This window comes from Leptinotarsa decemlineata, unplaced genomic scaffold, assembly GCF_025532065.1.
Source record: "Leptinotarsa decemlineata unplaced genomic scaffold, Ldec_3_MD MMD2_tig00000882_RagTag_RagTag, whole genome shotgun sequence".
Taxonomy (NCBI): Eukaryota; Metazoa; Arthropoda; class Insecta; order Coleoptera; family Chrysomelidae; genus Leptinotarsa; species Leptinotarsa decemlineata.
This window is the reverse complement of record NW_027412556.1, coordinates 20615439-20639901: the sequence shown is the minus strand read 5'-3', so window position 1 is coordinate 20639901 and position 24463 is coordinate 20615439. Positions and strand designations below refer to the sequence as shown.

The 24463-nt window shown below is 35.1% G+C and overlaps 1 protein-coding gene across 2 annotated transcripts in view; it reads right to left on the bottom strand.

Annotated features, from left to right (window-relative positions):
• Nucleotides 1-3283: 3283 nt before the first annotated feature.
• The window catches only part of NPFR (Neuropeptide F receptor), a 543873-nt gene continuing 522693 nt past the window's right edge, over nt 3284-24463 (bottom strand). For both annotated transcript variants that reach the window (XM_074175202.1, XM_074175203.1), the window contains exon 7: nt 3284-4459. In XM_074175202.1, coding sequence (XP_074031303.1) covers nt 4190-4459 — 270 coding nt within the window. In that variant the 3' untranslated portion in view covers nt 3284-4189. The remainder of the gene's footprint in view (nt 4460-24463) is intronic.

Genomic DNA, 24463 nt, shown 5'->3' with positions numbered 1-24463 from the left:
GTGTTTGTAGTTCATAAGAAACCGGGTTTCTATTATTGTCCGTACCTTGTGGAACTGTATCATCTTTTATCCAACTTCGAATGTTTCTCCTTCAAGAAATGATGAACTGAGATAATGTAACCAAATATTTTCGTCACCAAAATATTAAAGCGGTGTGAAATCAAACAACAGTGGATTATCTCATTGCATCGTGTCGAAAAAGTTTTTCACTTACTCAGATGAAATCAGAGTAATTGAGTCAGGTACTGTTGATTGCATTATATAACTAAGAAACGTTTTGAGCACTTTCAGTGTAATTCCTTGGAATTTTGTTCGAGAATAATGAGCCTCATGTACACTTTGCTTCCTGAAATGGCATTTTTTTCAGACTTCTCTCTATAGCTGGCTAGAAAGTACATTTCCGTGCTAGGAATTGCACGTTGAAAGGTGATACTTAGTTAATCCTCAGCTTGCACAAGTTTTGACTTTCAAGGGTTGTCGTTCGTAGACGGGCGACAGCTGGTTGTCAAAAAAAAAGATTTCAAAACTAATTCCACTTCCTTGTATTCCACGTCATCAACAGGTAATAACACACGGCTCCGACAAATGAAGATCACGGAATACTCGTTCGGATAACTCATCATGTAAATGATACCCACTGATAAGTCATTGAAAAATGACACTCCAACACCTGCAAAACTGTTAACACGATATGTAACTTTTCAGTTATTTTCAGAACTGCATTCATGAAATATTCATTGCGGAATATTTAGAATCTTGATTTTTTGAGTTCCTCTGTTGGCCAATTGGTAGTTGTTAACATATAGAAACAGAAGGAAAGGAAGCTCAGAAATTCTCCACAAAATATCTACAGAGAAAATGAAAATATGTCAATTATATATTTACGTTAAGGTCAATGGCTAGAATAAAAGTGGTGTGAGTCACCTCATTAAAGTTTTGAGTAATTGACATTTTTGTGAAACAACAAGTTGAAAAATCTATGATATATATCATAATCAGATACTGTATTTCGAGTGGAACTACATATCGGCCCTCTGCAGGTGATCTACTTGAATAATTTCAGAATGGTCCTGCTGCTGAATGCACGAGAAACATATGCGAGAATCACATCTAACAGGTATCTTGCATAAATGTCTATTGGATTCAATTCAACATTCAGCATGGTATCAGTCAGAGAAGTAGTAATTGTTTGGCAGACATTCACCAGAACCTACCGTGTAAGTAGTTAGGAGAGATGAATGTTTCGAAATTTCATGTTTGTCATCGCCCCATCTGCCTGTGAAAGAGGTAATTTGCCCAAATTCCTCGTATAAGGATTTAAAACTGTAAATGTTGATGATAGACATTACCTTGCACTGACGAGTGGCCAAACAGCCCTAAACCAGAATGCAAGGGTGTTCCAATAATTGAAAATCGATTCCGGCAGTTGTATCGCCAACAGAATATGCAGGAATAACATCAGTGAAGAATCGTGCACTGAAACCTGTCGGATATTATCCAACGTCCTTCGTGGTATTAGCCAGTGAAGTAGTTGTTTTCTGATAGGTGTCAGTCCATTAACGTACAATGTAGGTAACTTGAGACCGGCATGAACGAATTGTTCTTGTAGATAATTTGATTTACAGCCAGTTTTTAAGTATGAACACTTACTTAATGTACAGTGAACAGTCCCCACTACTGACTTGAATGGCGCAAGATACCGAAGTCGGGTAAAATTTAGGTGAAAAGACATTATTTGTTGTGTTGCATCAATTGTTGGCAAAGGAGTGCAACAAACTTTTTTACAAATGTAAAAGCGGTCTTGTGAAATCTCATTTGATAGGTATTTTGATTCACTAAACAACAAAATTGAATTTTTGAAAAGCATAATGTGATTTCTTCTCATTGCGACAGGGTGATTCGAAAGTGGCTAGATGACCCAACCGGTAGATAAACAAACGAGGTACCTATGGCCAGTTTGATCACCTGATATGCTCTTATATTTATAGACACAACCATGGCCTATTTCAGAATTCATATGAGAAAATGATTTTTCAAAGAACTTTATTATTGTCAGAAAGTAGATAAAGAAAATTTTCAAAATCTATTTAGGTGAAACGAAGTGAGTTTTGGATACAATTTTTTGAAAATTATGATGGTTACCAGCAGATTCTCAAAACAAATATGAAACAACTGTACCGACCGACGGTCAGTTGGTAGCCAGGCGGTTCGACGTGGGTGCTTTGTTCACTCACACAAATTGATTGCCGTGTTGGTCGGTGATTCAAGCTCTAGTCTGAACGATCGAGTTTCACTTGCTATCGTCCAACCCTTGTTAGAAATCACACGTTAAAAGGTAATTCCTCGTTAATCCTTAAGACTTCTAAGGGTTGTCATTCGTAAGGATGCAACAGCTGGTTAACGGAGAAAACAGATTTTCAAACAGATATTCAGAAATAGCTGATCTGATTTTCGAAAACAAAACAATGTTAGATAGATAATTGTGATACATATGTCACTCAGAGTAGAATATTCATTCGAATAGAATAATGAAATTATAAACATAATTTTACAGATAGGAGAAACCAGCTGAGCTGGGCTTGTGATACCTTTTCTTATCTTAGTAATTCTGAAATAAATATTCCATATTCAAATATGACATGTGTATAAACTGTAATAATATCTAGCAACATTAGTATCTCAATTGAATTATTAGAAATTTTGAAGTAGTTTTCGAGAATTATAGGAAAAATATGAAACTTTCAAGAAGTATGAAAATTATTCGGTTCAAAAAGAGCCAATTGAAAAACATTTTCAAATTTTCATGAAAATATGATTTCTTGTACTCATGTTTTGAAATAATTACAATTTTTATATTTTTATTTTTTATGGTTGTATTATCTGAAATCAGTTGGTTGAACAGTTGGTTGTCAAATATTTTGGTGTGAGTTGTTCTGCACGAGGTATGACAAAACCCCCTTTTCTGTTGACAAAAATATGAGTAGAACTATTGTAACACTATCGTCACATAATAATGGTATTGCAACCATAAAATACTATTATCTTTTTTTTTTAATTGAAGGAGGTTTTGGCAATCTTCTTCTTCATCTTCATTCAAAAAATGTGGGAATTTTTCAAAGAAAGAAAGCAATTCATTTGATAATAAATTCTTCACAAAGATGTGTAGATCATGCAAAGAGGTAACTTCTAGATACAAACTGAAAGAAAAAGCCTTTTCAAAACAACTACTTCCATATAAATATTATATACACGAAAGAAGGAATTCTTAAATAATACAAAAATATTTTTCCTATTCAGTTTTTACTCCAAAAATTCGTTATGAAATTGAATCAGATCTCATTCGTAGATCGTTCGATCTCACACGTGAATTTTGTACGAACTTGACACCTCGTTTCATTCAGAAAACAAGAAGGCAGTTATATTTACATTCGTGCATCACAATTGTAGAGAAAAATAAAAAGTTAGCATTTCGGTAATGAAAACATCAATCATGATATGAAATGTGATTTCACTAACCATCTCATTCAGTCCAATGATCGAATGCAAGTTGAAATATTGATTAATACTGCGTATGATTCAGAGTTCTCAATGCTACTTGACTTGCCAACCACTTGACTTGCCAACCACTTGACTTGCCAACCACTTGACTTGCCGGCCACTTGTCTTTTCTAAAATGAAATCTAACAAAAAATGATGAAAAGAAAAAGTGCACAGAAGCAAACTGGGATCAGGTTGTTGTGTAATGATCGACTAAATATAACGTTGAGATGAAACTGATATAAAACAAAATTATAACTGAGCGCGATGATATTAACAAACTCTAATTGGAAGACTGTTTCTGAGAGATTATTCCACTTTAGAATTATCGGGAATCACCGATCATTGACGTATATTTTTTGAGTTTCAGAAAAGCATCAATATCTTTCGACCTTTTCGAACAGTATTGAATTATTGTAAGAGGCGAGGAGTCAATATAAACCGATCCAGAAAGATGTGTGTGATTGTCAGGTGAATTGGTGAGGACAAAAATTATTTATATCTTCTTGAGGATCTCTGTGATTTGTTATTTTTTGTAATTTCTCTATGAAAAATTCTTCACTTGGACACTTGATAGTTCTTTTCACACTTTATCACTTTGAAATCGTTCTTTTTTCTGTCCACCATTTCTACCCGCACAATTTCTTATTAGCTAGCATCTAGTCAGTACTGTCATGTCAGTGCTCACTGTGTTACAAGGTTGATATTCACCGGTGACCATATCTGGTTTACCTTGAAACTGCGTCTTCTGGGATTGCTTCCTCGATGAAAGTTTTTTGTCTTCTCCTGTGCCTTCAAGATGTGATTCTATGCAGAGGATATCCTTGAACTCTTTCCAAAAATTTTCGTTGAGACAACCGTAAAGAATTGGGTTGGAACATGCTGATGACATACCCATCATATGACAAATGGCATAACAAACCTAGAAAAAATTATTTCGATTTCAATTATTTGTAAAAGCAACTTCAAAATTATGTGAAATGAATAAAAGCAGAAAAATATATCTGGACCTGATAGGAAAACTTTATTTAATTCACGGAGAAATTTGAACACTGGTTACAAAGAAGAAGTGAATTCTATTAGTAACGTATTGCCAAATATGAAATGCCAAATGAGTGGTTGATCTTCGAGAACTGCATGAATAGATAGGTATTGCAAAACGTAGACAAACAAAATTGTGAAATGTTGGCAGTTCGCAATTGGCAATTCATTTGAAATAGCTTCAAGGTCCGAAGCTCTACTGATTGTACCGAAAATAATGGATATTTTTTGTTCAAAATACTTTTTCACGATTTCATACTGCGGAGAAATTTGCATATCTGGATGAAAGTTGGCTGCGTGAATATAAAAGTTTAAATTGAGAAGGGTATCTTCTCAGGAGAGATTATTTTTTGATACAAAGTCCAAAAACGTTTCATGTATAAAAAATTTATTAATAACAATCCAAACACATTCTTAGTGTTGCCGCCAAGACAAGAGATTCTCGTCTATTGTCCCGTCTTGTTTTGTTTCGAACGAGACAAAAGGAAATTTTTTTGACAAATTTTTTTTCAACTAGACAAGAGATTGGGTCATCATGATCGAGACAAGACAAGAAAAAAAAACTCTTTTTCGACGAGAGAGGACAAGAGAAGTCAAGAGAAAATAAATATCGTGAAAGTTCACATCACAGCACATCACGCAAAAAACAATTTCATTTTCATTCTGGATACTATTTCATTTGTGAAATTATAAAACAACAATAAAAATAAAAACAATAAAAATTAATGATTATATTGTGAATTTTATTCGATATGGTATTTGCTATTTTTACTTGGCTAGTAGGAAGGCCATAGGTCCAAAAGGAACTTGAACTTGAAATGTTTCCATATCGCCTTATGTGCATGAAATAATGCAATGTACTTATACAAGGTTTGTTTATTCAATTCTTTCTACCTGGTTCCTCCAAAGTAGTCCTCTTAATTAAAATACATTTGTGCCAGCGTTAACCAATCCTCGAAGCAGTTCTGTTATGCACTGTTTAGTATATCCGTGAGCTCTCTCAGCGATTCAGTTTTTATCACCCAATCGTCGGAAAAAGCCGTCCTTTCATGGGTTCCTTCAATCTTGGGAACAGAAAAAAGTCACAGGGGCCATATCTGGTGAATACGGTATGATTGCGCTATTGTTGTTGTCCAAAAAATTACGAACATGCAATGACAAGTGAGCAGAAGCATTATCGTTACATTTTCTTCGTGTTGCTTCTCGAAAGTGGCGCATAACTTGAAGGTATATTTCAAGTGAACGATATAGTGCAACCTACTTTCCAACAGCTTCCTTTCAATAATATATTTAGGGAGCTACTACTTTCGTTATTTCATAATAATTTCTGATTATATAAGAAAGTAGGAATTCTCATAACAGGGTGATAATTGAAAATATTTCTGAATACTACTTACTAATATATATATATATATATATATATATATATATATATATATATATATAAAATTAGAAGAGTATTTATAATTTAATTAATTTGATTCTTGATTGTTATTCTGATAGTTCAAATAATTTGAAAATTTTCTGTGATATCAAAATTCTTAGTGCTCCGGCAGATACCTGTCCTTACCTCTAAATCTTACCTCTATTCTTCAAGGTTGCTCAGCTCAATCGAAGCTCATGCAGCTCTCTTTCTCAGAGTAGAGTTCTTGGAAAGGTGTTATGAATAAAATTTTGTAAGTCTGTGTTTTTGAAAATAAAACTTTGTCTCAGTTAAAAAAAAATATAATGAATGTCAAATTTTTGTAAATGTTTTGTCAAACCAAACTTAAATTACCCTAAAACTGCGCCAAAATACCTTATGCTAAGAAATGTTCCAGTAAATGTTAAATTTGAAACAAAAATATTCTTAGAATTGTGTTCCGTACAGTTAAATTTACGTGTAACGGCAAATTAGTTACTTGGAAACTTAAGATGTCTGTGATTCGTGCGTGGGAAACGATTCTAAAATTATCTGTGCTAAATGTCAGTGAATTTTTCAAATTTTCCTAATATTAAATCCAATAATAGTTCTTGTAAATAAAATGATGAAGTTCGTTGATAAATAAAAGTTCAGAAGTTGTGATTTTCACACTGGAAGTTCCTTGTGACTGGAAAACTTTTGATTCGATTTGGAGGTTATAAATTGTTCAAGATTTTTAAAAAATGTATTCTTCTTATGGATTGGGAATTATAAATGATATTGTAATACCTCAAAACTGGTACAGCTTCCCTGGATTGGTTTTCCCTTGATTGGAATTTTGAATTCTTCCAGACACTCTAAAATCTCCAGTAAGTATCCTTTCTCGTTATTATTATTTATACTCTGGCTCCTATTGATGGATTTATATTGATAAGAACATGCAAAACGGCCTTTTCTCTTTCTTTTCCCTTTTTATTTCTCACAGCTCTTCAAAAAAATTCGCGTCTGGACAATTCAAAAGCTTCTCTCCCACTCATTATTGATTCACCCCTGGCAACCAGACAAAATTTTCCTGCCTGCTGCTCTTCCTCACAATAATTTTGAAATTTCTTCAATTTTGACACTTTTCACTGTTCACACATATTATACTTACGATTTCTGTTACCCAATTTTCACTAATACTAATAATGATTAATTTTGATTACATTTCATCACATTTTGTTTTGAATTTTTCTAATTTTGAATCCAAAATTCATCATTTTTCAGAAGTTAACACCTCCTTTTCAATTTATCAATCTGATTGGCTACTCTTTAGTTGCATCCAAATCATGTACTGAGTGTTCTTACCATTTTTCAGATAAAATTCCTAATGTCAGTGTTAATTGAATTTTTGTTATTAATTTGTAGTGTAAATCTGTTTTATTGTATGTTATTATGTTGTATTAATGTCTTTACTGTTTTCAGTGTATTTTTCCCGATGATTGATGGTTTCTGGTTAGTTGTGCTGTTTGGAAATGATCTGAAATACTCTAATACTGATAAGTCACAACTTTGCCTGATCTGAGGCATGAACATTACTCCAAATTATACAGATAAGAATTTGAATAAAGGTAAAGTATCTGGCTTTCTAATAAAATCAAACATCTAAGAATAACTTTGATTTTCACAAACTTTCAACACTGAACTAACAAAATATGTGAACTTTCAACATCAAATTGATAATAATATGCAAAACTTTTAATATCGAACTATCAAAATAAATACAAACTTTTAACTTTTAACTACTAAAATAAATGTAAACTTTTAACTAATTAAAATATGAAAATCTTTAACTTTGAAAACAGAATAATCTTATAAAAAAACTTATCATAACAAAATTCCCCCAAATTTATGTTTGGAATTTTGGAACGTTTTCTTAAAATTCAAACATAAAATTTCCTTTAAATATATTCATGAATTCACTTTCTTGTCATAATAGAGATTTCTTTTTCTATTTTATTTTATGTTTCATATTTATAAATACTCTCAATATTGAAAATACCTCTCACAGTTTTATTTATTGGGTGTATTGATTTATAGCTGTTCGTGGGATTCTCTGTCGCAACTTCATAAGGTCCTTCAAATGGTAACATCAATTTGGCACATTTATCATTTTTATTATCTGGCATTCTCATAGCCTTAACAATAACTAAATCTCCCTTTTCAAACTTAACTTTTTTACCTCTCCTTTTACTTTCTCTTATCTTATATTTCTCTGCATTCCTTTTAATTTTAATATTCACTTTCTCCATTATATCCTTCATATCCTTCTCATCACTAATCCATTCTCTCTCTGGCATTCTTCCATTCATAATCAACTCTGGACATTCTTCTGTAATAGTATTTGGTACCTCATTAAAATATTTCTCAATTATACTGATTTTATCATCCCAAGTTCTGTGATTTTCTTGTGAAACTATTCTCAAATATTTAATTATTTCCTGTACATATCTTTCAGTCGGATTTGATGCAGGATGTCTAATGCTGGTAAAATTTAATTTAATATTCAAATTATGTGCAAATTTCTTCATCCTGTCGTTATTGAAATATGTTGCGTTATCTAGGATTACTTGTGTTGGTTTACCTAGTTCTACCATAAATTTTGTTAATAAATTTTTAATTTATACCTCATTATTATTACTCTGTACCTCATTCGTAGCGTGTGTCTGTTGTATATTGTTTAGCTGTCTAATTTCTTCTACGCTTCTACTTCTCCTATGTCTGTACATATCATCATTTCTTTCGTCATCGTAATCCCTATTATCTCTGTAATTTTGTATGTCTGTACTATTAGTTCTATGTCTGTATGTATTATTATTGTTGTTCCTATTATTATTGTTATTATATCTGTTATTGTTATTATTATTGTATTCATTATATCTATTATTATTACTGTTATTATTTCTTTGTGGATAGTTATTATAATTTCTGTTATTAAATTGTGTATCATTATTATTTATAGGTCTATTATTTTGTTGTGGAACTCTTCTTTGTGTATTATTATTATATCTATTATTATTAGTTCTATTATTAAAATTTTGATTTTTTTTTTCACCGTAGTGTGCGCTGGTCAGGCCCTATCCCCCGAAGCCCCGATACATTCGGGAGGGCGCGCCAGCATAATCAACCAATGACCACTCCCCACACCGTGGGGTAAGTGATCATTGGGTCCGAGAATCATGTGCCCTGAGCAAACGCAGTGAGCCAAGAATGACAGCCTTCTGCATCTGTGCGGCTAAGATTTCTGCCTTAATGCGGCAAGCCGGTATGATTTTGAGATTCGAGAGTAGAGAAGACATCATTCCACCAAGGACTCCAACAATCAGAACGACCATCTTGACAGAGTGATCTGGATAGAGTCTGCGGAGTTCGAAGAGAAAATCTCGATATTTTATCCGTTTTTCCTCCTCTTTTCTGACGATATTCGTCTCGCCAGGAGCTGAAAACTCCACGACAAATATCGTCTTGATCTGGTGGTCGAGAAGAACTACATCAGGCTTATTAGCTTGTATGAGCCTGAAGGTGGGGAACGAATAGTTCCAATAAATTCGGCACTTCTCGTTCCCCACAACGGATTCAATATCCCCCGGAGCGTAGGGCAACACCGGTGTCTCGTCAATACCGTAGGAGTGCCGTAGATGATAATATAGCACCCTTAGGGCCGCGTTATGTCTATGGATATAGGCCGAGACCGCATATGCTGGACATGCTGATAGCAAGTGCATTAGGGTCTCGGGCGCCTCGCGGCAGGCCCTGCACCTTGTGTCAGGAACCTCTATACCCATCACGCGACTGCGGTAGACTAAGGTGTTAAAGACACCATCCTGGCAAGCCATGATGAACCCCTCAGTTTCCGACTTCAGCCCACTCGACCTGAGAAAAGCGAACGTCAGGCGCTTTGATAAGCCAAGGTCTTCAATATTATTGAAGAAGACCCCATGCATTGGCTTATCCCTGTGTCTCCGCAGAAGTAAGGTGATCTCTGCGGCTTTTATCTGAGCTTTTTGCTGAACGGGTTCCAACTCGGTGACAGAGTTGTAGTCACCTCGTTCAGAGTCGAAAACTATACCGAGTTCATCAGCTGCTCGAGCAGCTGCCCTAAAGAGAAATGCTCCAATTCCTGCTCTCTCATGGTCACGGACCATGCAGAGAAGGGGATCCGAACTCCTGACGACTTTACAGGCTGTATCCAGTACCATTCTGTCATGTAGACACTCCAAACTCAAAAGTCCACGACCTCCCTGTTGTCGGGGGAAGTACAACCGTGGAACGGACGATTTGGGATGCAAACTCCTATAGAGATGCATCATTTTTCGGGTCCTTACGTCGAGTTGATACAGCTCCTCCCGAGTCCACTTCACTACTCCAAACGAGTAGAGTAAGATTGGAACGGCAAGCATATTTGTTGCAGCAACTTTGTTCTTCCCCGACAGCTCCGATGACCAGATCTGTCGAAGTTTGTGCTGATACTTGCCGCGGAGAGAGTTTTTCACTGCGGTTACCTCTTGTGAGTGGCGTTGTTCCACCCCGAGGTAAGTATACGTCTCTCCGGCATCCAGATGGTGTAGGATGCTTCCATCTACGAGCTGCACATCCTCTCCGTAGTCCCCGCATCGTCCTCTTTTGAGATGAACCATTGCACATTTGTCTATCCCGAATTTCATACCGATAGCATGCGTGTACTCTTCCACCACCCTCAAGGACTGATGGAGATCCTTCTCTCCAGAGGCATAAAGTTTAAGATCATCCATATAAAACAGATGGGTGACCTTGTGCCTCCGGTTTCGGGGGTGCCACAGTTATACCCTCGAGTGTTTCTGAGCGCAACGGATAATGGCAATAGTGAGATGCAGAATAGAAGTGGACTGAGGGAATCACCCTGAAATACACCCCTTCTGAAAGTGACCCACCCTGTTTGGACTCTTGCTTGACCAGATGTTATGGTGAAGCGAGTTCGCCAAAGTGGTATCAGTTGTTCAATGCATCTCACTATGTTGTCGGGTACCGCAAGGCATCTGAGCAAATGCAAAATGAGCTCATGCGAAATTGTATCAAATGCCTTACGGTAATCGATCCAGGCCATAGAGAGGTTACGCTTATATTGTATCGAGTCCTGCGTTACACATCTATCGATGAGCAGGTTCTCTTTACATCCAGCGACTCCTCTCTTCGACCCTCTCTGCTCATATATCCGTTCGAACACTCGGTCAACTGCGGTGAGTATTCGTGTGTATAAGATGCTTGTAAACAACTTATAACACGAATTCAAGCATGTTATCGGTCTGTAATTCTTAGGAATCGACAAATCTCCGCTTTTGGGGATGAGAACGGTCCGCCCCTCGACAAACCAATCCGGAATCGGCTGCTCTCCGTCCAGCCATAAGTTGAAAACTCTGGCCAGATGGCGGTGGGTACTTGGTAGTTTTTTCCACCAATAAGTGTTCAGCCCATCTGGGCCTGGAGCAGCAAAGTTCTTGGAACCAACAAGGGCTCTTCGAACGTCATCCGGGGTTATCGGGTTGCGCAGTTCATTGAGCTCAGGCTGTCGAAGCTCTCTGTTGAAAGCTTCGAACTGCGCTAGGGCTGGAGTGTCTAAGTTGAGTGGCTGCGGGTGTTCATAGATATCCTTCCAGAAGGATTCCACCTGATCAGCAGTCGGCGGATTATCCACAACACGTGGAGGCTCTTGGAATAAGCGAGAAGGTTTCTCGCGGAACCTAAGATTTTCCGCGATACTTCTCGCTCGCCTCACTAGTGACTTCTTAGCAGCCACTAGCATTCGTATCCTATCAAGGCAATGCTGTTTGGTGGTCAACAGCACGCCTTGGCTTAGAGTGTGATGGATACGTCGTAAATTGGCGGCTATTCGCCGCACTGCGGGCGTGAAAGGCCTATTGGCCGCCCTGTAGTCCATCACACATTGGATACGAGACGCGTGTTGTCTCGCCGACGTGATCTTAGCCTCCATCTTGTGTACACGCCGTTCAATCTTCCGAACCGCAAGGCCGGGATTTCGTCCTTCCGATTCGGAAAGCGATTGGACGACGTTATACACGGCGGTGTTGATTTGCCAGATGTCAGCCTCTTCTGTTAGAACACTATGAACCTCCGCATCCAAACAAGCCAGTTCTTGTGGCTTCGGGGGCCTAATTCTGTGGAGCGCCCTGCGTGTTCTGATTGTCGTCTCCATTGGTGGTATGGTGCGAGTCTCCTCTCCAGCCGTGCCAACGGGTGGTAGAACTGCCACTTCTACCACTTCGTTAGCAGACTGGGGAGGAGCTATATAGCCCTGCCGCCGAAGATAGGATACGTAATCCCTAAGATTTTGGGCGGAAAAGGCGGCATGCTCCGGATGTGTTTCACACCACAGAGCATGCAATCTCGCCATGTACCCTCTTCGCGCGGGCTCACTACTCTCGTAGCAATGCATAAGGCTATCTCTCAGCTCATGCGTCCACTCAAAGCGTCCGTTGTCGTTGCCAGGGTTGTCGTCGGTAGGCAAATCATCGTTATGGGCCCCACCACCTTGCCTCTGACCCCTCCGAGCGGGTCGATTGTGGGGGCCTCTTCCTCGATTGTTGGGAACCAAGTGTTGAGTCCACCGGGTGGTTAGCCCTGTGGACCCACGGCCGGCACCGGAGGGAGAATAGAGTTCTCCTTCCCGGGTGCGCCTGGGCTGCCGGTCCGGTTTTGCACCAGTTGCTCGGGTAAGTGGTGTCGCAACTCACCAAAGGCCAAGGGTGTTAGTGGCCATCCCTGCTTATCAAATTTTGATTATTATTGTTTTGATTATTAAATTGATTTGTATTATTACTCCTATTTGCCAATGTTCTTTCTAATCTCATTAAATAATCACATAACCTGTCCATGTTTTTGATTTCATGCATGCTAATAATTTCGAATATTTCCTGCCTAAAATGCCTACTAATATATCCTACCATTTCATCTTCTCTCATTTTTGGTTGTAGATATTGTGCTGTTGCATATAATTGAATTGCGTAATTATTATAATTTTGACTCCTGCATTCGTCAAATTTTCCAAATTGAAGTTTATCTCTTATTTTCAATTGCGCATTTTTCCCCCAATACTGTCTAATAAATAAATTCTCAAAATCTTCAAAAGTTTGAATATTGTTTTCCTAGCTGTTGAACCATATGCATGGTTGATTTACCAGATGTTGCCTAATTATGTCTTTCATTTCCTCACCCTTCATTTTGTTATTAATTTTATTCTTTAAGATTTTAATAAATACAATTGGATGTAACTTTTTAATATTGCCCTCAAATTTGTTATTGTTTTGTACATTTTGGCACAGTCCTATGTAGGTGGTTTCTACTTTAGTTTTAAGTCCATTTTCCTCTATTTCCCTAATTTTATTTTCTAAAGTCATGAATTTATTTTTATTTTCCTCATCTTTCTCATTGATGAATTAATTTGTGCTATTTGTATTTATTTCTAATCTATCATTTACATATTTAATTTTCCCTAACACTTCTTTATTATTGTTTTTAATTTCAGTCCTAACTTTTTGAATATTTTCACTGTTTTTATATATTGAGTTGTTATTATCCACTATGTCCTGTTTTGTATTACTGTAAAATTCATCATTTTTCTGCTGCATTTTATTTTCAAAATCTCTATATAATTGAGCCATCTCCTGTTTTTTTTTTTCTAATTTAGTTTGTACCATTTCTTCTAATCTGTCCATATTTGCTTTCACACCTTCCATGCTTTCTCTCATGCTTTCTTTCATTTCCTCCTTCACACTTTCTATGCTCTGTCTCATATCCTCCTTTACACTTTCTATGTTTTCTTTCAAATCCCCCTTTACACTTTCTATATTTTCTTTCAAATCTCCCTTTACACTTTCTATATTTTCTTTCATATCTCCTTTTACACTTTCAGTACTTTCTCTCATATTTCCTTTCACACTTTCAATATTCTCATTCATCTTAACCATGAATTGCATCAGCATTTTCATTTGGTTTTCCCCACTCAAATCTTCTTGCACTCCACTACCTTCTCCTTGTTCACCTCCAGTTTTCTTACCATCTCTCAAATCCATTTTATTAAATTTTTAAAGCTTTTCTATAAGATTCACTCTAATTTTTGCCTTTCCAAATGTGCCTCACGTTTTGGCACCAAATTGTTATAAATATATAAAATTAGAAGAGTATTTATAATTTAATCAATTTGATTCTTGATTGTTATTCTGATAGTTCAAATAATTTGAAGATTTTCTGTGTTATCAAAATTCTTAGTGCTCCGGCAGATACCTGTCCTTACCTCTAAATCTTACCTCTATTCTTCAAGGTTGCTCAGCTCAATCGAAGCTCATGCAGCTCTCTTTCTCAGAGTAGAGTTCTTGGAAAGGTGTTATGAATAAAATTTTGTAAGTCTGTGTTTTTGAAAATAAAACTTTGTCTCAAAGTTAAAAAAAAATATAATGAATGTCAAATTTTTGTAAATGTTTTGTCAAACCAAACTTAAATTACCCTAAAACTGCGCCAAAATACCTTATGCTAAGAAATGTTCCAGTAAATGTTGAATTTGAAACAAAAATATTCTTAGAATTGTGTTCCGTACAGTTAAATTTACGTGTAACGGCAAATTAGTTACTTGAAAACTTAAGATGTCTGTGATTCGTGCGTGGGAAACGATTCTAAAAATATCTGTGCTAAATGTCAGTGAATTTTTCAAATTTTCCTAATATTAAATCCAATAATAGTTCTTGTAAATAAAATGATGAAGTTCGTTGATAAATAAAAGTTCAGAAGTTGTGATTTTCACACTGGAAGTTCCTTGTGACTGGAAAACTTTTGATTCGATTTGGAGGTTATGAATTGTTCAAGATTTTCAAAAAATGTATTCTTCTTATGGATTGGGAATTATAAATGATATTGTAATACCTCAAAACTGGTACAGCTTCCCTGGATTGGTTTTCCCTTGATTGGAATTTTGAATTCTTCCAGACACTCTAAAATCTCCAGTAAGTATGCTTTCTCGTTATTATTATTTATACTCTGGCTCCTATTGATGCATTTATATTTATAAGAACATGCAAAACGGCCTTTTCTCTTTCTTTTCCCTTTTTATTTCTCACAGCTCTTCAAAAAAATTCGCGTCTGGACAATTCAAAAGCTTCTCTCCCACTCATTATTGATTCACCCCCGGCAACCAGACAAAATTTTCCTGCCTGCTGCTCTTCCTCACAATAATTTTGAAATTTCTTCAATTTTGACACTTTTCACTGTTCACACATATTATATTTACGATTTCTGTTACCCAATTTTCACTAATACTAATAATGATTGATTATTGATTGATGATTGATTGATGATTGATTACATTTCATCACATTTTGTTTTGAATTTTTCTAATTTTGAATCCAAAATTCATCATTTTTCAGAAGTTAACACCTCCTTTTCAATTCATCAATCTGATTGGCTACTCTTTAGTTGCATCCAAATCATGTACTGAGTGTTCTTACCATTTTTCAGATAAAATTCCTAATGTCAGTGTTAATTGAATTTTTGTTATTAATTTGTAGTGTAAATCTGTTTTATTGTATGTTATTATGTTGTATTGATGTCTTTACTGTTTTCAGTGTATTTTTCCCGATGATTGATGGTTTCTGGTTAGTTGTGCTGTTTGGAAATGATCTGAAATACTCTAATACTGATAAGTCACAACTTTGCCTGATCTATGCATGAACATTTCTCCAAATTATACAGATAAGAATTTGAATAAAGGTAAAGTATCTGGCTTTCTAATAAAATTAAACATCTAAGAATAACTTTGATTGTCACAAACTTTCAACACTGAACTAACAAAATATGTGAACTTTAAACATCAAATTGATAATAATATGCAATACTTTTAATATCGAACTATCAAAATAAATACAAACTTTTAACTTTTAACTACTAAAATAAATGTAAACTTTTAACTAATTAAAATATGAAAATCTTTAACTTTGAAAACAGAATAATCTTATAAAAAAACTTATCATAACATATATATATATATATATATATATATATATATATATATATATAGATCCTAGGAATTCTAGGTCTTCTAACTGGAAGAACAAATGTGCGGTTGGCTTCTGCTGTTGACTTGTGCGTATGTGTTGTTTCCTGCTTTCGGCAATAAGTGTTGCCCATCTTACACTTGGCTGCACCGCGCTGATGAGGCCAATAGCCAGAAACACGTGTCCGCGGTTTGCCCCTATTTTTTGAGTGTTGTGTCCACGATATAAATTGTATAAGGTTAACGACTGGAGAAATGTATGGTAAAATGGATTAACAGGGTCTCTCAGTCAAAAAATCAAAAATCAAACTCTGCTTTACTTTGCCAAGCTTTCGCTTCTAATGGAAAGCTTCTTTAGGGCAGTAAAAAAACCCACAAAAAAATCGTATACATGTTAACTTTCACGTCAATTTATATCTTCAATTTATTGTTTTTCACTCATTTTTCCTGCCCTGAAGAAGCTTCCCATTCCCATATATATATATATATATATATATATATATATATATATATATATATATATATATATATATATATATATATATATTAAATATATATATATATATATATATATATATATATATATTATATATATATTAAATATATATATATATATATATATATATATATTATATATATATTATATATATTTAATATATATATATATATATATTAAATATATATATATATATATTTAATATATATATATATATATATATATATATATATATAATATATATATATATATATATATATATATATATATATATATATATATATATATATATATATATATATGTATATACAGGGTCCTGCAACAGTGGCGCGGTGTTCCATATCTCTATATAGGAAGCAGATAGGAATCTAATTTTCTATAATATTACCTTATTGCTCGAGCTCGACAAAATAAAAATATTGGCGGTCACACAGGTTGTTCGATTTTTTCTGGGCGGATCCCAACTGTGTCTTTTTAAATGGCAATCTATATTTTTTATCGCTTTTTCGGTTTCTTCATACAAAATAAAATAAACTTTATGTATATCTGCACTTCGAAAATATTGATGGTTTTCGAGATATCTAGCATGACAGGTTTTTTTTCCAATATTCGTCACTCAGAATATTTGAAATTATAAAGTGGTGCCAAGTCCAGTTGAAAATTTTTTTTGGTCGAATATTCTACATTGGTAACTCTCTCAAACGATATATCTGAAATCGACCTGTGATATACAGGGTATGAAAAACCGCTTGCCAAATATTGTAAATGAAAATTTGCAAAATCTTCCTTATATTAAATGGAACACCCTGTATATTATTGATCCATAAGAAGCGCCAACGAAACCTCTACAAATTTCATTAAGTATTCCCTATGGCTAAGTTCAATAGTTTTAATAGTTTTTCTTAAATGAGCATTTCTTTCGAAAAATGGTCATTTTTTCAAAGCGAAATCCATTTGACGACTGATAAGAATATACAAAAAATACCCTTTCCTCAAAATAACGCCCATTCCTAAAATTACCTGTTGCTAGATAAACAAGTTGCGAATTACACCACAAAATGGACGTTCTTGAATAGTTACAATAATTTCAAAAATCTCGGAATTTGTGCCATATTCTTTCGGTCTAAAACAACCTTTCAGCAAATGAAATATTTATTGGAAATCAAGTAGTCTGGCAAATGACAGAACAAAATATTTGGCTGCAAATGAATATCGAAATTTTTAGTCAATCGTGAAGTTGAACTGTCGGTATAATTTCATCAGAATGTTGTTATCAAAAAGTGATTTGATTGATATGATTTTCATATTAGGTGAATCAGACAGGAATTGTTTATTGGCAAGTAGAATTTATTCTCAACGGTGTCCAGATAGAAGGCATCCAGATGAAAGATCTTTCCGAAAGGTCTTGGGACGATTCGTTGAAACTGGATCTATTAATTATTCCAAACATGAGCGCATCAAGCCAGCTACTAATGAAGATAATGAATTGCAAGTTCTTCTTGCTGTTGAAGAAGATCCTAGTAGGAGTCAACGACAAATTGGGGAAATAGTGGATATAAGTGAGAGATCAGTGCAACGAGTATTGAAGAAACATCGCTTGCATCCATACCACGTTCAGTTACATCAAGAACTACTGTATGCTGATTTCGAGAAAAGAGTGAGATTTTGCAATTGGGCCATGAACAAAATTCGTCGAAACGAATATTTTTTCAATAATATTTTATGGTCGGATGAATCGACATTCCATAAAAATGGATTTGTAAATCGACATAATTACCATTATTATGCGACAGAAAATCCTCACTTATTGAGACAGGTGGATTATCAACATAGGTCGACGATAAATGTCTGGGGAGGCATCATTGGAGAATATGTAATTGGTCCATACTTTTTTGAGGGACATATGAATGGTGCAATGTATCTCAATTTCTTACGAAATGATTTACCAGGTTTGTTAGATGATATTCCTCTTGACCTCAGCAATAGAATGTGGTTACAACATGATGGTGCACCTGCTCACTATTCGGCAGAAGTGAGAGATCATCTAAATGAAGTATTTCCCAATAAATGGATAGGACGGAATGGGCCTGTACGGTGGCCCGCTAGATCACCAGATTTGACGAAATTAGATTTTTTCTTATGGGGATACATAAAAAATATGGTTTACGTTGAGCCACCAACTTCTCCCGAAAATATGCGACTTAGAATAACGAATGCTTTTCGCAGCATTACACCAGCTGTCTTGCGCAGGGTAGAACAGTCTTTCAAACATAGATTTCAGCTCTGCATTCAAGAAAATGGAAGACATGTTGAACATATTTTATAAAAGTTTCATTATCAACCTTAATTAAACTCTCCCTTTTGTAGTTTTGTAATTTGCCAGTTGACAAATTTGAATATCTAGAACTCAAGATCTGAATGAATATAATAACATGAAAAAAAATAGTTATTTATAATGTTTCTTTCTTTTAACTTGTTTGGTTTGATATTGCACGATTTATGAGTGAAATTCTGCATCCAATGAAAAAATAATTTTCCATTTAGCAAAAAGTGATAGGTACATACATTTATTTCGTTAAAAAATATTTGTTTGGACACCTTCTAATGTACAAAATTGAAACAAGATATCTTTCGTATATTTTTATCAGTCGTCAAATGGATTTCGCTTTGAAAAAATGACCATTTTTCGAAAGAAATGCTCATTTAAGAAAAACTATTGAACTTAGCCATAGGGAATACTTAATGAAATTTGTAGAGGTTTCGTTGGCGCTTCTTATGGATCAATAATATACAGGGTGTTCCATTTAATATAAGGAAGATTTTGCAAATTTTCATTTACAATATTTGGCAAGCGGTTTTTCATACCCTGTATATCACAGGTCGATTTCAGATATATCGTTTGAGAGAGTTACCAATGTAGAATATTCGACCAAAAAAAAATTTCAACTGGACTTGGCACCACTTTATAATTTCAAATATTCTGAGTGACGAATATTGGAAAAAAAAACCTGTCATGCTAGATATCTCGAAAACCATCAATATTTTCGAAGTGCAGATATACATAAAGTTTATTTTATTTTGTATGAAGAAACCGAAAAAGCGATAAAAAATATAGGTTGCCATTTAAAAAGACACAGTTGGGATCCGCCCAGAAAAAATCGAACACCCTGTGTGACCGCCAATATTTTTATTTTGTCGAGCTCGAGCAATAAGGTAATATTATCCCTCTACCCGGAATACCGGTCATTATGACCGCTCTAGTTCAATTGTTCGCCGGTGGAGGCGCACTCGTTCGTGCCAGCTGTCCGGCTTCTCCAGAGTTCCTCAGTCAGGCGTCTACCGTTGCCCCTGAAACATCGGGGATCTGTTGCCGTCAGCAGTTTTTTGGTAAGTCACATTTTTGTACAACCTTGCCTGTCAGAATGACGGTTGTTCCGCCTAAGCAATGTTAAATGTACCGGTCAAAATGACTGGTGTTCCGTCTAATCAGTGTTTCATGTATCAGTCAAAATGACGGATGTTCCGTCATACCGTTATTTGATATACCGGTCAAAATGACGGGTGATCCGTCTAATCAGTATTGCATGCATACATCTTTCAATTGTAATAGTTTTTGTGACATAAATTTATTCCATGCGATTTTTAATTACCTATCGTCTTCCACCAATTAATTACAATTATTATTTCTAATTAGTATATGGCATATACTTACGATATATATATTTTTTAGGAAGCGCCTAATACCAATAGCGATGGCTGACAGAAATCTTCCACATATTTCAAAGCGGACGAAATTTATTGTTAGTCTTGCTCTAGCACGAGCAAACCAGGAAGAAGAGACAGACTCGGACGATTCATATATTCCTGAATCTAGGACTATTTTTCCTCCGGTTCTTGAAGAGGAGGCTTATCATGAAGTCCTTTCTGAAGATGGTGACGTCCTTTCCGAAGATGATGACGCCCTTTTGGATGATGGTCAATTTCCCCTTTTAGTAGCTAATCTTATGCCAGAGCAGAGCCCCCTTCCATCACATTCTCGCGATGTGGATGAATTTCATGAGAGTGATGAAGGGTCGTTCCTTGTCGGCGAGGTCGCCGGCGTCAAATTATTGAAAGTGATGAGGAATCTTCATCAAATGAAGATAGTGAAGATGCACCTATTACATACTTCGGTAAAAAAAAAGTTTCTCCTGGACATCGATTCCCGAGCGACCAAATGCCAAAACAACCGCGCATAATATTATAAAAATAAGATTAAGTAAAATAATTGGCCCTGCTCTAGCTCTGGGTTCTTGGCCTACTCCTGAAGAAGTATGGCGTTTATTTATAACCCAAAATATCATTTCCAAAATTGTTATGTACACTAATATCAAGTTAGAATCAATGCGAGCAAAAATAGAGAACAAAAACGACATATCATACAAAGACACGAATGAAATTGAAATTGATGCCTTGCTTGGGATTCTAGTGTTTTGCTCAATCTCGCGAGGATATGTCATCATTATTTAATACATCAATCACTGGGCGACCGTTATTCCGAGCAATTATGCCAGAAAAGAGATGCTCAGTCCTTTTAAGAGCATTAAGGTTTGATGACAGAAATTCCAGAGACGAAAGAGAAAAGACGGACCCAAGTGCTTGCATTTCAAGCATTTTTGACGATTTTATCAATAATTGCCAAACAAATTATTCCCCTGGTGCTCACATGACGGTGGATGAGACTCTGGTTGGATTTAGAGACAGAGTACGATTCTTGGTTTATAACCCAAGAAAGCCAGCCAAGTATGGCATTAAAATAATGTGCTTAACCGACGCTCACGATTCTTATCTGTACAATGCCTACATATACACGGGCAAAGGAAGCGATGGGGCATCTCTTGTTGGGAGTGATAAAAAGCTTTTGATTCCAACTCAAGCTGTGGTTCGCCTTACAAAAAATCTATTTGGGACGCACCGAAATATCACCTGTGATAATTGGTTTTCCTCAATAGAATTAGCTGAAACTCTGCTAAAAAATGGATTAACGATGGTTGGGACACTCAAGAAAAATAAACCCCAAATTCCCCTGAATTTCAACCCAGCAAAGGAAGAGCAGTACCATCAAGTCTCTATGGATTCACCCAAGATCTCACGCTCCTTTCTTACGTACCAAAGAAGAATCAGGCCGTAGTACTCCTCTCTTCAATGCACCACAGTGAATGTTTTGACGAAGGAGTAAATAAGCCAGAAATCATTGGCTTTTACAACGCCACAAAAGGTGGTGTCGACACCCTCGATATGAAGTGTAATAACTATTGTGCCAATCGCAAAACAAGACGGTAGCCACTGGCGGTTTTTTACCATTTGCTAGCTGTGGCTGGCTCTAACGGCCATACTTTACATGCAATGTTCAAAGACTTCAAAAAATGAAGAGATACGATTTTACTAAGGCGGTGGCATTAGGACTGGTGCACAATTTTTTGAAGATTAGATCAAACATCCCTAATTTGAACAAAGATTTGAAGCAGTTCATTTTAAAGACTATTGAAGTCTTCAGGATTGAAAAATCGTACAGAGCAACGACGACCGTTAAATGATGGAAATTCAACCTCGCGCTCACATCAAAAAACGTCTTCCATTGGACCACGTAAGGATAAACTTGAACGCAGGGTAACTTGCAGGTTCTGTCCCTATCAAAAGAAAAGAAAAGCGGGCTACAAGTGTCTCAAATGCGATGAACCTACTTGCGCGGAGTGCTCTAGAAAAATTTGTTTGGATTGTGCTTCAAACTGAAAGACTTATTAGTTGAATTTGACCACCAAGTTCTTATTCCTAATGTGATAATTTTTTTATATCGTTTTTTCGATATGTGATCATTCATCCTCAATCTGAGGCTGTGACATAATTTTTATAGTTCAATTGTAACTTTTTAAGAAAATTACTAATTAAATTCAAAATAAGTAGTAAAAAAAGTGATTTATACTACAGAAGACTGATAAATTAACGATATTGCATTTAATTATTGAATTTTTGTTTCTTTTTGATATAGCTAATCATATATATGTTTCCTATGTTCTGTTTATTGATGTTTGTCATATTTTCCTGAAATTCGTAATTCTTCATTGCTTTTTTTTTTCTTTTTCTTGTAGTTTCTTACAATTCTCTAGGTTCATTTTGACTCTGATTTTACCATTTTATTGCAAATGTTTTATACTATTTTGTTCCTTTTTTGTATTTTCTTCTTATTTTCAATGAGACTTTCAAAGAATTGTTTTATTTGAATTAATTTTTTCTGAGTTATTTGATACTTCAGGTCAATAGACATTGGAAAAAGATTTGTATTTTTTTATACCTTTTGGATGCTCAACAAAAGGTGTGGTTTTGAATATCTTGTCAATTGATTCCTATTGTTTTGAGTCTCGTATTAAAATAAAAACAATAGGTATTACTTATGTTTAAGTTAAATAAAAACAATGTTTCAAGCCCGACAAAACAAATTATTTATAATTGTTTGTTCCTATTGTTAATAAAATATTAATATTTTTTTTCTTATATTCGCTTATATTTTCATTTCAACCCTTCCGAAACAGTAAAGAGATAAAAAATGCCAAATATGTAACAAATGAATCTCTAGAATGTATGTTTTTCGCTTTTTTTAGCGATAGCGGTCATTATGACGGGTGTTCTGTGTAAAGGGTGGCTTAGAGATGTTCCGGGTAGAGGGTTATAGAAAATTAGATTCCTATCTGCTTCCTATATAGAGATATGGAACACCGCGCCACTGTTGCAGGACCCTGTATATATACATGTTAGATGTAGCCTGGGAATTCTAGGTCTTCTAACTGGAACCACAAATGTGCGGTTGGCTCCTGTTGTTGACTCCGTGCGTTTGTGTTGTTTTCTGATTTCGGCAAACAAGTGTTTCCCATCTTTATACTTGGCTGCACCGCGCTGATGAGGCCAATAGCCAGAAACACGTGTCCGCGGTTTGCCCCCCTTTTTTGAGTGTTGTGTCCACAAATTGTTTAATTTTTGATTTATATATATATATATATATATATATATATATATATATATATATATATATATATATATATATATATATATATATATATATATTTTGGAAAGAAAGTTTTTGGCTTTCTACTACTCCATCTGATACAAAAAAAAGGGATGAGAGAATATTCCAAAGAAAGGAAGGAAGTAAACAATTTGAAACTCTATACATGAATGTGTAGATCATGCATAGGAGTAACTTTCAGACACAAACTGAAAGAAAGTCCTCCTGAAACAGCTACTTTCATATAAACATTGAATTACATGAAAGAAAATAATTCTTTCGAAACAAATACTTCTATATGAACACTGAATTATACAGACGATACTTTTCTCTACTCAGTTTGTATTTCAAACATTTGTTGTGAAATAAGAATCAGATATCATTCACATGAGTTCTACTTTGAATGAATGGTAATAAATTGTACTCACATGGAACACTGTCACCCTAACTGGTATACACGTGTTTCGCCTTAAGACACTTGCCCTAAGGCTCTTCAGTACCAAATTGGATAACATTATAGAAAATACACACACTTCATTCATGAATTACGATTTTGAATGTCACGGAATAAGCTTGATCTGCTTATGTCATCGATGACATCGTAATGACATTCATTCACCTATTTGATTTAATCCCAGCCAAGAGATATCTTATTTGAATTGAAAGGGTTATATTTTTAGGAGTGATTAATATTTTGGGAAAGAAAGTTTTTGGCTTTCTACTACTCCATCTGATACAAAAAAAAGGGATGAGAGAATCTTCCAAAGAAAGGAAGGAAGTAATCAATTTGAAACTCTATACATTAATCACTCCTAAAAATATAACTCCTTCAATTCAAAACAGAATAATTAGTGACTGGATTAACTATGAATC